At 36.5% G+C, this 15,568-nt stretch overlaps 2 protein-coding genes across 2 annotated transcripts in view; both read left to right on the top strand.

The window, feature by feature from the left end:
* Window positions 1-735: 735 nt before the first annotated feature.
* LOC107574990 (sialic acid-binding Ig-like lectin 10) lies at window positions 736-9,708 on the top strand (the record flags this gene model as incomplete). The annotated part of the gene is made up of 9 exons (XM_016261407.1): window positions 736-1,071; window positions 1,179-1,445; window positions 4,174-4,461; window positions 4,554-4,557; window positions 5,102-5,156; window positions 5,277-5,510; window positions 9,252-9,317; window positions 9,384-9,495; window positions 9,560-9,708. Coding segments are annotated over 9 exons (1,511 nt in total), but the record flags the coding sequence as incomplete, so codon positions are not given.
* A 4,398-nt stretch (window positions 9,709-14,106) lies between these two features.
* LOC107574991 (sialic acid-binding Ig-like lectin 7) overlaps window positions 14,107-15,568 on the top strand; it is an 8,716-nt gene continuing 7,254 nt past the window's right edge. The window contains exons 1-2 of the mRNA XM_016261409.1: window positions 14,107-14,152; window positions 14,688-14,843. Coding sequence (XP_016116895.1) covers window positions 14,107-14,152; window positions 14,688-14,843 — 202 coding nt within the window. The remainder of the gene's footprint in view (window positions 14,153-14,687; window positions 14,844-15,568) is intronic.

A 15,568-nucleotide genomic window follows, 5' to 3' on the forward strand; every position in this document is an offset into this window, starting at 1 on the left:
TTCTCAGGAGATCAAAGTATCTGAGTTTCTTTTATCCTTACAGTGAAAACTTTTTGAATTTGAATATCAGGGTAAATTGAACTTATTTTGTCTTCTGGGAAACATGTGAGTATCTTCTGTAGCTTCTGAAGGGCAGTACTAAATGAAAAAAAAAAGAAAAAAAAGAGAAAAGATATTTAGTTCACAACCCTGGCTCTTAATACGTTTTTCCTTCTGGAGCATCAGTGACCATTTGAACCTTCTGTAGTAGTCCCTCAGTTGTTCTCAGTGTGAAAAGACTGATCTCAAACTCATACAGCCATTGTTGGAAAGGGTTTAAATACGCAAAAATTGCTGGAAAACCAAAGAATTTGTGAGACCTGAAGGATTTTTCTGAAAAACAAAAGAAAAAGACATTTACATATAGTCCACAAGAGAAAATAATAGTTGATTTGGTTGGATTTTTCTGAAGAACAAGTAAAAAAAAAAAAACAGCTGTGGATCATCCAGGTAATATCACAGTATTAAGAATCAAGTGTATGTAAACTTTTGAACGGGGTCATTTTTATAAATTCAACTATTATTTTCTCTTGTGGACTATATGTAAATGTATTTTATGTGAAATATCTTATTCAGGGCAGTACTAAATAAAAATTAACATGCATTTTGTATGATCCCTTTTATTTTGGTAAAATATTTAACATTTTGCAAATACTGTATGTACATTTTTGACCACGACTCTGTGTGTTTTTTCAGACTCTCCCCCCAAACCCACAGTGCAGCTGTACGTGGAGCAGAAGGAGGTGCAGGATCAGAAGGAGGTGCAGGACCAGAAGGAGGTGTTGGAGGGGAGCTCTGTGAGTCTGTGCTGCTCTGCTGAGACTCTCTGCTCCTCTCCTCCACCAACTCTCACATGGAGCTCCACTCCCAGAATCCCCCTCAGTGAGAGCAGCAGACTAGAGGAGCTCATCTCTGATCTGAACTTCACTGCTACTCACCGTCAGCACAGAGTCACTTTCACCTGCACTATAACCTACCAGCTACAGGACGAGAACAAAACAGCACAGCACAGCATCACATTACATGTTCAGTGTAAGTGAGGCTTTGAGATGCTTTTTAGTTTTCATATTATTGTGATTTTTATTGATATCAATCATATTATTGTGATTTTTATTGTGAGACCCATTTTTTCCCTTCAGATTCGCCTAAAAACACATCAGTGTCTGTGCTTCCCTCCAGCTCTGTGTTGGAGGGCCGTTCAGTGACTCTGACCTGCAGCAGTGATGCAAATCCAGCAGTGCTGAACTACACCTGGTCCAGAGAGAGTGAAGGACAGATGGAGCAGCTGCAGACTGGACACACTCTTACCTTCGATAGGATCGACCTGAAACACAGAGGCTGGTACCACTGTACAGCTCAGAACCAACATGGCACACAAAACTCTTCAGTGATGCTGGACATTCAGTGTGAGTATTACATAACAGCCAATCTTACCTTGTCACATTCATTACCAACGTAAAGTAAATTATCAAATTAACAGTTGCGGCACTGTTATTGCGTTATGACGCAATAATAGCTACTTATCTCGATTCAATTTGAGCCCAAAAAATAATTTAAAAGCCTCTAAATTATTCCGTTAACCTTACCACATTGCTGTTTATTTCAGTTTAATTTGAATGCTAGGACACATTTAGAGCGTTAAGTTCACAATCTCATAATTCATTCTCATTAGTGCTTCAATCATTGGCTGTTGAGTTCCAGACATTGTAGCTTCAGATCTTCAGACCAAGTACATCTGGACTCTAGACAGGAAAGTAGTCTCTGTGTGCATTTGCAAAACACATGACTGAAATGACCTCTGTGTGTATGTGCAAAACACATGACTGAAATGACTGCTGATGCATCAGCACAATCGCTCGCTTCAACATTATTCACACATTTGATTGTGACAATTTTTATGTATATAATATTACATATATATATATATATATATACACAGTGGCATGCGGAAGTTTGGGAACCCCTTGCAGAATCTGTGAAATTGTGAATAATTTGAACAAAATTATAATTTTAATTATATGATTTTGAGATCCATCTTTTCACACTGAGGACAATTGAGGGACTCAATTGAGGGACTTTTTTAATAGTTGTGTTTGAGTCCCTAAATTGTTCTCATTGTGAAAAGATGGATCTCAAAATCAGTCACTGCTGGAAAGGGTTCAAATATGCAAAAGATTCTGGAAAACTGAAGAATCTGCAGGACCTGGGGGATTTTTCTGAAGAACAGTGCTCAGTTCAACTGTTCAGAACAAACAAGGGACTCATGAACAACCATCACAAAACAAAAATACAGTCGTGGACCATCCAGGTAACCGCACACAGTATTAAGAACGAAGGGTTCATCTTTTATGTAAAATATCTTACTCAGGACAGTAATAAATAAAAAAATAACATGTATTTTGTATGATCTCTCTTATTTTGTTAAAATTATTCACATTTTCAAAGATTCTGCAAGGGGTTCCCAAACTTTCGCATGCCACTGTAGGCCTACTTATGATCTCTGTTTTAGTACTGGCTCTGTCTTCCTCACACTGGTTAGAAAAAATGTGATCTTAACTGTGACAAAAAAACCCACATTTTTTCACAGTTACCATCACGCTTTTCTAACCAGTGTGAGGAAGACAGAGCCAGTAGTAAAACAGAGATCATAAGTATATATATATATGAATGGCAGAGGATCCCCAAATCCAGGTATGAAAAACTTGTTGCATCTTTCCCAAAAAGACTCATGGCTCTATTAGATCAAAAGGGTGCTTCTACTAAATACTGAGCAAAGGGTCTGAATACTTAGGACCATGTGATATTTCAGTTTTTCTTTTTTAATAAATCTGTAAAAATTTCAACAATTTTGTGTTTTTCTTTCAATATGGGGTGCTGTGTGTACATTAATGAAGAAAAAAAATTAACTTAAATGATTTTAGCAAATGGCTGCAACATAACAAAGAGTGAAAAATTTAAGGGGGTCTGAATACTTTCCGTACCCACTGTATATAAACTTTTGAACCCTATATATATATACACAGTGGCCCCAAAATATTTGAACAGTTCTGAATGCTTCAGCCACACATAATGTCTAAATATCATCATGCAAATGCATTAATGAAGCTTGCATCCCAATACTTTTTCATAAATTTTATACAGTATCTCATTCATACAGTTATTCCTTCCTCTATCAATCTTTTATCTTTTCTTCTCAGATGCCCCTTAAAACATTTCAATTTCAGGAATTACCTCCAGCTCTGTGTTGCACACGGTTTGGCTACCTTAAAATAAATGCCACTTGTTTTGATATTTTGTTACCTAATGCAAATGCATTCATATATTATGTCTAAATAATTAGGCCACTGTATACAGTATGTAACTGACAGAAATATTAGCTACTCAACCTTCCCAGTAAGCCAGTTAGCTTTGCAATATCAATATTTTATCTTTGCCTCTTAGATGCTCCTAAAAATACATCAGCTTCAGTGAATACCTCCAGCTCTGTGTTGGAGGGCAGTTCAGTGACTCTGACCTGCAGCAGTGATGCAAATCCAGCAGTGCTGAACTACACCTGGTCCAGAGAGAGTGAAGGACAGATGGAGCAGCTGCAGACTGGACACACTCTTACCTTCGATAGGATCGACCTGAAACACAGAGGCTGGTACCACTGTACAGCTCAGAACCAACATGGCACACAAAACTCTTCAGTGATGCTGGACATTCAGTGTGAGTATTACATAACAACCAATCTTACCTTGTCACATTCATTACCAACGTAAAGTAAATTATAAAATGTTCAGTTATGACACTGTTATTGTGTTGTGATGCAATAATAGCTACTAGCTATAAAAATGTTGATCTTTATTACGTTTAAGGCCAAATAATAATTAAAAGGCCTTTCATTTGTCCAGTTAAACTTACCACATTGCTGTTTTTACGTTTTATTTAAATGCAGGGACATTGATTTTTTTAGTATATATTGTAGCTTCAGACTTTCAGACCAGTCTGGATTCTAGTCAGTAAGACTAGATTGTTTTGCAAATGCACTCTTCTGACTGTTGATATTTTTCAAAATAACTTATTTTGTGTTCCGCAGCAGAATCATTGTAGTTATTCAGTTTTTTTTTTGTTTTGTTGTTTTAATACTTTCAGATGCCCCTAAAATCTCTCCATCCTCCAGTTGTGCCAGAACTGATGTAACTGTGTGTTTCTGTGAGGCTGATGGGAATCCCTCTCCTGAACTGGAGTGGCATCTGTCTGAACGTCCTGTCACTAACTCTTCAAACACGTTCATCAGTGAAGAGCGATTGAGCAGCACAGGCTTGAGGAGCTCCATCACTCTTCATCAGTCTCTCACACACACATCCACTCTGCAGTGTGCCAGCAACAACACTCATGGCACTGCAAGTCAACGGTTTTATGTCACTCCTCAGGTGTCAGGTACGTTTTACAGACATTGATTTTTAAGGTTTAATGCTTAATGTATTTACAGATGCATCATCTTAAATACCGTTATTTATACATTTTAACAGTTCTGTTGGTGTTGTTCATTTCCAGTTGTTACATTAGAGAAAGGGCAAAGGATAAATGCCTCACACATCACACACTTTTATGTAAATGTTTGTATGAAAAGCTGTAAAAGAGCATTCTTTTTTGCTTAACGACGTGCTTTTGCTTACAAGACAAACACGTTTTGTTACTAACCACAATTCAAGCTTGCTGCTCAGATCATTCTTCTAGAGAGGAGGGAGTGGAATCAATAGCTTTATTAGAATTAGATGCTTTTTATTTCATATAACTGAAAATATCTTTTAGTGGCTCTCCAAAAACATTTTTTGTGTGTGTTTTTTTTTAAATATTATCAGGTTTCCACCATTTCTTTTTTTTGGTTGGAGTTGCTGTTGGGGCTTCTCTGATGACGATCATATGTGGCATTTTACTTATCTGTGCAAGGTATGTTCACATTGGCGAAGGTCACTACACCAGTCATTTACCCTGTTTGTCAAAATTCAAATCCATACATGGCTGATGTTAATGTCAATATTTTTTGATCATGGACACATGGAAATATATTTTTCAGAAGAGAAAGCAACACGAGACGAGACGGTGGCACTGGACTGATTCTGACTGACAGGGTGAGTTCCCTCAAAGTACACTGTTCATTTAAAAAAATGCTGCAACTTCTGTTAAATAAATGTTTTACAAGCAGAAAACACCACAGCTCTCCACTGCTGATTTGTTCATCTGTTCAACAGGAGGATGAGAGTAGCCCTGTTTATGCCAATAATGCCATGCTGTCTCCTACTGGAGCTGAGAAAGAACTCCATTATGCCTCCATTGACTTCACAAACATCCAACCAGAGTCAGAAGAGATCAGAGGCGTCTCCTCGCTGACAACTGACTACGCTGTGGTCCGATGTTATCCTGGTGGACTATCAGAGGCAGAGAGCTCAATAGGAGGTGATCAGCTCAACAGCGGCATCTCAGCTGTAATGAAGTCTGAGAAAAATCAAACCATACTAGAGCAGGGGAGAAAGATGGGAGCAGTGTTCTCCCAGCCATCAGAAGACACAACATATGAAAATATCACCATCTGAGCTAGAATTGCGCACACAATCAGTGTTTTGTCATGTAATTACAATGAATATTAGCTAAAAAATAGAAGCTAAAAGAACCAAAAAAGTAAAAACACCATATAACTTCTGAGTTATGTATATAGTCATACGATAGCATTTTTCTGTGGACACAAGACAATTTAGCCATTTAATGAATATTTCAAGTTCTTAAAAAAAAAAGAAAAAAGAAAAAAGGAGGTTACAGTGAGGCATTGTGACACACATTGGAGTGAAACGGTGGGATTTTGTCCACCAGAAACCAATTAAATCATTGTCCTTTGTTAATCTCATACGAGTGACAGGTCGCTGGAGAGGAGGGAGTATTGCCCTGCCCTTACATTGCATTGTCATTGCAACAAAGTTGTATAATTGGATAAAATCTTACAAAATACTAAAATCATGCAAAAATGCATATTCTTTACATTTTGTGGCTATACTCTTGAAACAGTGAGTATTTTAATGTTTACGAACTGGGCCCATTTACTTCGAGAGTATGTACCACACTGTAACCCATGCTTTTATTATTGTTATTTTTTAAGAAGATTTTGCTTTAAATAATTTATTTTTTATAATATTTACATGGCATTTAATCCATATCTGATTAGACTGTATCAGCTTCAGATCAGGGTGTAATGTTATATATATATATATATATTTCATTAGTGTGAACAGCTGTAAACCTTAAAGTCTATATAGCCCTATTTGCCAAAACAATCACAGAAAATACAGGATTTATGTTGAGAAATAGAAAGTTGCAATATATGTTATCATTTGAATGTTGTGTAAGTAATTCAGCAACTGTAACTACACAGGGCAGACTGTTTTCTCATTTCTGGTATGCTTGTATTAAATTCTCTCTCTTTTTTTAACTTTAAATGCTAGTTTACTTATAGCAGGACTGTTTATTTTTTCTACATATTTACATTTGATTGTTTGTATAAGTTTTTTTGCATAAGGCCAATTCACATTGCACAGACAGACAGACATTGACAAATGTTAACAGACAGTTCATCGGGTGTTGTCGAATCAGTGTGTTACTCCCGTCGGTGTCTGTTGGAGTTGGTCAGAGCCCATTTTCGCTAGTTGAACATGCTCAAATGGTGTTTGTCAGGTCGTGGAATGTCTGAGAAGTGACAATTCACAATTCACAGTGTGAATTGGTCTTTAAAATATAAAAGGGAGTTGGTTAAGAAAATGTCTTTACTGCAAGATTTGTAGGTTTAGTCTTTTGACACTTTAAAAATAATTAAACAAATGTGTGTGTGTAGCATGTTGTGTTGATTTTTTAATGGCATTACAATGCAAAAAATATATATTTTTAAGTGGATATGCATTGCTCACATTTATAACATGTAATTCAAAAGGCATTATTGGTAATTCAGTAGCCTAATGGTTTGCTTATAGTTGTGTGTAAATTAAACCAGTATAGCAGAAAACATGTAACCAGTAAACACCTTTCAAATTATTATTATTATTATTATTTTAGTTCTTCTGGACAAGCTTCTTCTGAAATGGTTTATATGCCACTTCTTTCTTGTGCACAGCGATCTGATTAGACTGTATAAGATGCTTTTGGTCTGTAGAAAAAAAGTTACCTTCAATAGAGTGGATCTGAAAAGCTCTTCTGAATGTGTGAATGCTGAGCAGGAAGCTGATAGTGCTGCCACATTTATTTTTAATACTGAAGATGATGGTGACTGACTTCTTAAAGTTCAGAAGCTGCAGTCACACTTCCCATTAGTTTAATTTTGCAATGATTTTTCATTGTGTCAATAAAGTCGGTCAATTGTAAGTTAAATTCTGGAGAAATTTTGTTACATTTTATTTTTTTAGAATAACATACACCAGTTTTGTGATTTCATGTCATACAGAGAAAACAACAACAACAACAAAAGGGACATTTAAAATGTAACCAGTAAACACCTTTCAAATTATTATTATTATTATTTTTTTTTAGTTCTTCTGGACAAGCTTCTTCTGAAATGGTTTATATGCCACTTCTTTCTTGTGCACAGCGATCTGATTAGACTGTATAAGATGCTTTTGGTCTGGAGAAAAAAAGTTACCTTCAATAGAGTGGATCTGAAAAGCTCTTCTGAATGTGTGAATGCTGAGCAGGAAGCTGATAGTGCTGCCACATTTATTTTTAATACTGAAGATGATGGTGACTGACTTCTTAAAGTTCAGAAGCTGCAGTCACACTTCCCATTAGTTTAATTTTGCAATGATTTTTCATTGTGTCAATAAAGTCGGTCAATTGTAAGTTAAATTCTGGAGAAATTTTGTTACATTTTATTTTTTTAGAATAACATACACCAGTTTTGTGATTTCATGTCATACAGAGAAAACAACGACAACAACAAAAGTGACATTTATTTAAAATATCCTTATTTCTTGTGCACAACTATCTGATTAGACTGTATAAGATGCTTTTGGTCTGGAGAAAAAAGTTACCTTTAATAGAGTGGATCTGAAAAGCTCTTCTAAATGTGTGAATGCTGAGCAGGAAGCTGATAGTGCTGCCACATTTATTTTTAATACTGAAGATGATGGTGACTGACTTCTTAAAGTTCAGAAGCTGCCGTCACACTTCCCATTAGTTTAATTTTGCAATGATTTTTCATTGTGTCAATAAAGTCAGTCAATTGTAAGTTAAATTCTGGAGAAATTTAGTTACATTTAATTTTTTTAGAATAACATACACCAGTTTTGTGATTTCATGTCATACAGAGAAAACAACAACAACAACAAAAGGGACATTTATTTAAAATATGTTAACATATTTTACAACATAATATTATTTACAACAAACTCAAAAAAGTACTTTGACTCTTTGTGGCTGTCAAACACTAATGTGATGAATGGTGCTGTAGTTTCACTGCTATATTTGTGTGAACTTGACAAGAACAGTCTTCTCACATCTACTAAAAGCACATTGATAGCAGTTGACATAGGCTAACAAATAAAGCACGGAGTAGGGAAGTTAGTTCTGAATAAGTCTTTGTTTGCGGATGCATCTTTGTCATTTTGTATCATGACTGATTGATATTTAGACATTGTGACACTGTGTCCACATACTTTTTGGGTTCACCGCATATTAATTCAGTTGAAGTTCAGCTGGTTTTTGAAAACCACATGTGCACTAACAAACAGTTGAAGGAAGCAGAGGAAGAGCTGTTGACAGACTCCTCTCACCTTTATATCTCAGCAGGGGCATTTTTTGGACATAAAACAAGTGTATGATTCTTCAAAGTGGCTTGGAACGTCAGAACATGAATGTGGTAATCATTCTGTATCAAGGTATTACCATGGTAAACCCACCAAACTTGCCTTTTGTTTCATTTCCATACTCCATCCCTCTCAACTTTTCAACCCTGCCCTTATCACCCTATTTGTTTTACTGTCCAACCATCTGTATAGATTGTCAATTTTTAAAATATGATTATTCATATGTTTCGTTAAGGGTTATTTATCAACAATATTAGCATATTGCTGGTTACAGGGCAGAGAGCTCTACTGACTGTTGCATGTGTTGGACAACAGCGCCCCCTTCAGCGTATTTGCCTCATTTCACTTGTGTGGTTTGGTACAGTTTGTCACAACTCCACTAACCAGAGTGCCTATGACCCCCTGTCCACCCTTGAAAGCACCTACGATGGAGCAGTGGAAGAAGGTTGGCTGGTCAGATGAGTCCCATTTTCTTCTACACCATGTGGACAGCTGTGTATGTGTGTGCCATTTTCCCAGGGAAGTAATGGCACCATGATGGACTGTGGGACAACGACAAACCGGTGGAGCGAGTGTGATGCCCTGCCCAGTGTTCTGCTGGGAAACCTTGGGTCCGGTTATTCATGTGGATGTAAATTTGACACGCGACACCAACCTAAATATAATTGCAGACCAGGTACACCCCTTCATGGCAGTGGTGTTCCCTGGTGGAAGTGGCCTCTTTCAGCAGGATAATGCACACTGCCACACTGCAAAGGTTTTGACTTGGTCTCCAAATTCCCCAGGTCTCAATCCAACTGAGCATCTTTGGGATGTGCTCTATCTCGCAACCTGTGGAACTTGAACATCTTGGTGCCTGAAACAGGACAGCTTCAGATATATATATATATATATATATATATTTACACACACAAATTCCCTCAGGTTGCATGTGACTTTCAGTTCTGTGATTCACACAATGTAAAACATCTAGCGATTCTGTAGATGAAAAAAAACAATTATGTAAATTGTGCATAAAATAAGTGTAAATCATGAGCTCACATGCTTTTCTGACATACGGTGCAGATAACAATGATTTATCCATTAATTAATTCATTTATTTAAATAATTATTATACTTATTATACAATTTATTCCAAGTAGCAGATATTGTGAAATGTCATGAGTATGAACATGGTTTTGAAAATACCCTAATACAATTCTCCAGAAAACTTTATATTTAATGGCTTTAAAAATGTTGCGTGTCCATCAATTGCATTTTAACAAATATTTTCCCACAGATTTTAATTCTTGTTTTCAAAAATGTATTACGTGTATTGTTTTACATGTACTGCAAATTAAAAACATTATTTTATTATTGAAATAATTGTTTAGTTTTTTTTACAAATATTTTGGAATTAATAATTAATAAATATTGTATTTTTGGGACCAATTGAAAGCACTCACATTGGGCACTCTCTTAGGTTTTTCAAGCAAAACATTTTATAAAGAGCAAAAAAACAACAGATATTGAATTCAAAATCAACAAAACGTTTTTGACACTTTGTGGTTGTCAAGCGCTAATGTGATGTGTTGTTCATCATGCTTACTCTGCTGGGTTTTTTGTGTGAACATAAAGGGAACTGACTTCACTTCACACATCCACTAAAATTATTTTGACCCAGGCTGGTTAAGCAAAATAAGGGTAGTCAGTTCTAAGAAAAGCTCTTGCAAAATTTCTTTGCTAAGGCCACTTGCTTTGTCATTTTGTATCTATGCAATGACATTCAGACACGTATATATATTTAATCGTGTTATAAATTTTATTAATTATTCTAGTCCTATCTGACCTATTGATTTCTCTTCCTAATATATAGCTACTCTTGAACAGGAACACATGCTTTAAGAAAAGAAAATAGATTACTTTGTAGAAGTGCTATCAGAAACATTTGACCAATGAAGCGAGTTATAACTGACACAAAATCACCAAAAGATTTTCAAAGCACAACACAAAAACCTTAGGTTTTAAACAAAGTTACACTTTTTACCAACCAAAACAAGCATACAAACTGCTGAACAACTTCAACAGACACTCTAGAGCTTTTCTTTCACTGATTCAAACATGTCAGTCTTCTAGTATGAAGAGGAGTTAAAAAATTTAACTTGCTTATTAATAAACTAAAAATGCTACAAAAGAGATAAAACGTTTATGTTCATGAATGTATAAGCAGCAGGAGCTGACTGCATTCTTTGTTGTAGTGACCCTCTACAGATTGCAGTGGGAGTTGGAGGTGAGTGGCAATAAGTCAGTTATAAGACACATCATACACTGCGATATACTGTATGTTCTAGAATCGTCTTAAAAATCAAATATGTTCGATGTCCTCCAACTGGATAACTCATTAACAAAAAAAAACACATTTCACGTGGATCCCATGTCTTGATACATTGTAAAAGCATGAAGACCATGCCTCGCTGCCAACTGAATATCCATTTCTTGGCATATTCAAATCTATTTAGATGTTTGAATTAAACATTTATTTTTCCATGCATGCACTTTTGCTATTGGTTTGTTATACTTGTAATTTAAAAAAGATAAAAGTTGAGATTAATTTGATAAAGATTGTGCAAAAAAAAAGAGTGTGCATAAATATTCTATTCTATTTTGTTTTAAATACTACACGTTTATGTAATTTTGTGAACCATTATATGGACTGTCTAACAATAAATGCACATTTTATATTCTTCTTTGTTTCTTTAATCATGCTTTCAGTGATTTTCAGTCCTGGTCCTGGGGAACCACAGTACTGCACATTTTGGATGTCTCTCCTATCTGACACAATCAGTTGAGTTCATGGAGTTCTCTTCTGATGCTATCAGTCAGGTTTATTCATAAGGAAGACATACACAATGTGCAGTGGGAGTCTCCTGGATTGGAAACCACTGTTCTAAAGGAAAGGTATGAGGAAAATGGGCGGCGGAACGCATAGCACGCTGAAGGCATGGCAAGGGGAAGCAGCATCTCATTCCCTCTTGGGGAACCATGTTTAAATGCGTAACCCGAGACGTTCCCCCTGTAGGGGGCTCGCGCTGCGTCCTGAATGAAATGCCATTTATGCCATGCCGCGGCGCATGCCTGTTCCACCTGGTGAGAGAGCACCAAGGAAGTGACAGACACACATCTAACCTTTCTTCAGAAAGGGACCAAGGCCCTGGGCCGTTCACACAGAGAGTGGGCTATATCAGTGCTTGAAGTGGGCCGGTACGCAGTACAGGCACTTCAATGTCTTAGTCTTTAGCGTTCTGGCACTTTTTCTTGTGTACCGGCACTTCTGACATGTTGCCAGTACTGAGTCAAAGCATTAGTGTCTGGGTGATTAGAAATGACACTATAAAGGACACTACCAAGGAGGTAATTTGAAACCGGTAAACTTCTGGAAAGTTCAAGGATCCAGTAAGGGAATGCATTAGTAATAAGTAATAAGTTATATATACAGCGCTAATGCAGAGAAAACATGGACGATTTCATCAGAGATGGCGGATAGAAGAGTGACTCACATCCAGATGGCAATTATTCTTTTCAGTGTGAATTTGGCTTAAAAGCATGAGTATTTTAGATTATGCGCTGGACAGTGGTTTAGTTATTCTGAATGGATCCGTATATTAGCATGTACAGTCAGGTTGAGGCAGCATGTTTAGTGGTCTGTTTGGTCTCGCAGCTTAACTGGTGCTTATTTACTGTATATTAAAAATGCTCTAAACAAACTTTCTTTTTTTCTTTCAGCATTATATATACATACGTTGGGAATTATGAAAATTTATTTATTTTTTAAATGTATTTATTTATTTTTTTGGAGGGGGGTGGAGGGTACCGGCAACAGGGGAGACAGCACAGTCTAGGCAATGGGCTCAAGGAGACCGCTAATTAAATACCCTAATAAGGGGAGTAGTTGCCGGGCTAGAACACAGCTATCCTTGAATAGCAGTTTCCTCAGGCAAGGCTGAAGATTGCCCAGACCACGGAAAGTGGGCTATCTACTTAAAACCCTAACAGGGGAGATAACACAGTCCAGGCAAGAGGCTCAAAGACGGCTAACTTTGAAAAGGGGTCAGTATTGAGATGAAACATGGCTATCCTCGGATAGCTATCTTCCAAGGCAAGGACTCAGCGCCTACGTACTTCAGAGGACTTGTGCTAAGAGGAATCCAACCCAGTCATAGAAGCCAGGCTAGAATACAGCTGCCCTCAGCTGTTAATAAACTTATTTTATTAGATTTTAATAAAAAAATAAGATTTACAATTCAAAATGAAAACACTTTTTGACACTTTGTTGTTGTCAAACGCTAATGCAATTTGTTGTACATCATGTTGACTCTGCAGGGTTTTTTGCACTTGCGAGGAACTGACTTCACAGCCCCTATAAAAACCACTTTGACCCAGGTTGGCCTATAGCAAAAATAAGGCCCAGAATGCAAAAGTTGTAATGCAATTACATTTAGACAGTTTAAAGTGTGACAGAGGTGTGGGAGAAATATAAATTTAATTATAAATGCCAGTCCTGTCTGAGTCTGACCTATTGGTTTCTCTTCCTGTAAGGGTCATATATAGCTACATTTGAACATGAACACATGCTTTTTAGAAAAGAAAATTGATAACTTCCACAGAGCTGACGTGCCACGAGAAAATGTTCAAAAGATGAAGTGAGTTATAACTGATACACAAAATCACACAAAAGATTCACAACACAACAAAAACAAATTTAAATCACAAATTTACACTTTTTACCAATCAAAACAAGCACACAAACTGCTGAATAATTTCAACTAAAGCTTTCCAGCACTAATTCAACCCAAACAATATTTTCTATCATTCCACAACAGAAAGAAGGGGAGTTCTGAACATAAACCACTACAAAATGCTGAAAGTTTGTTATAAATGCTAAAAATGCTAAAAGTTCATGAATGTACAAGTGATTAAAGGAACACCTAAGTTGCTGCTGACACAGGAAGTTCAGTCAGTATATTGTGTTTGTGATTCACACACTTCCGCTCAGTCTCAAATCAGCAGCAGTTCAGAATTTACGCTGGTTTGACTTTTCTCATTTCTGGTTGGAAACTTTTAAACATTTCATAAATGTTAATTTTGTATATTTCAAAACAATCAGTTTGCATTATTTGTGGAGCTTAATATGTGACTCTCATGAATCCTTTTTGTAATTTCTGCAAATGCAAGTGTGTTTTTCCCCACAGGGACTGAGCGTCTGATGGGCACTGCAGAGAAAAGCATTCTTTTCTGTTTTCTCTTACGAGGTTTGATTTTCATTCCCTTCTTCTTCTTCTTCTTCTTCTTCTTCTTCTTCTTCTTCTTCTTCTTCTTCTTCTTCTTCTTCTTCTTCTTCTTCTTCATCTAGTAAAGTGTGACCTGTTCAGTGTGACTGAGAATTTAAATTAACTAGATTAAGTGCTAAATTAACTAGTAAATTAACAGTTCTAAGTGCTTAACTACATTTAGTCTGCATGCATGAAAATATACGGTAACTTTAATTCATATAGTGACTGATACACAAAATGTTTTCTGAAGTTTGGGATCTCATTCAAAATAGACTATTTATAATGTATTATTAAATACATTAATAGTTAATATAATTGTGTTTGAGGTAGATTTCACTGTTGCTGTTGTTCTTCTTATGTTCACCTATTATAGAAATGATCCATTACTGCAATTATATATAAAACGGGGAAAAAAAGTTTAGGACTCATCAGAAATGTGTTGGTGTGTCTGAATGCTTCAGTGTTTATTTCTGCTTGTGTTTGAATGCTTTTCATTGTGTGTGTTGTACTGTAGCTGTTTGCTGTAGAGATTTCAACATCAGTCTGCCGCAGAAGATCGAAGCTCTCAATGGATCCTGTGTGATCATAAAGTGCAGATTTGAGATTCAGGATCAATATGACAAAGACCTCACTGAGAGAGCTACAGGACAGTGGTTCAAGAACGGGACTGATATGAACAAAAATCTAGTGTTTAACTCAAGCACATCAAGCCATAACTCCTTAATGAAAGGGAAAATAACTGGAAAATTGAAAGACAAGAACTGTACCACTGTTTTTCATGACCTCAGATCAAATCACATTGGTCAATATTACTTCAGGATTGAGGGTGAAGGTGGACTGAAATGGACCTATACAAAAACAAGTGTTTCAATTCATGTGTTCGGTGAGTGACTTCATGACTTCATGTTAAATATGATTGTAAATTGTGATCTACTGCAGTACAGCAAAATCTACTTCACCATCATTATCAATTATACACTATACAGTTAAGTTAATTTATTATTTCTTGGAAAATTACAGCATTCTGCGTAATTGACATTTTGTGCTCTCGTACAGTACAATGTATTTGACCTTGATTTTGAGATCCATCTTCTCACGCTGAGGACAACTGAGAGACTTACATGCAACTATTTCAAAAAGTTCAAACGCTCACTGATGCTCTAGAAGAAAACAAGATGCATTAATAATATGGAGGTGTAAGGTCCGCGCACCTGGCCCAAGGAAGGTATCCAGTGGCGGATGAAGGTCTCTTGCGTGTTCGGTCTTTTCAGCGCGCCGAGTTATTCAATTTAGGTTTAACTCAATCTGACTCCATTTTAATATCTGCCTCTGTGTTTTGAAGTTACACCGTCGATCTGTGACTAGTCATACAAATGTGTGTTATAGTGTTGTTCC

This window comes from Sinocyclocheilus grahami, unplaced genomic scaffold (assembly GCF_001515645.1).
Source record: "Sinocyclocheilus grahami isolate Dianchi unplaced genomic scaffold, SAMN03320097.WGS_v1.1 scaffold2428.1, whole genome shotgun sequence".
Classification (NCBI taxonomy): Eukaryota; Metazoa; Chordata; class Actinopteri; order Cypriniformes; family Cyprinidae; genus Sinocyclocheilus; species Sinocyclocheilus grahami.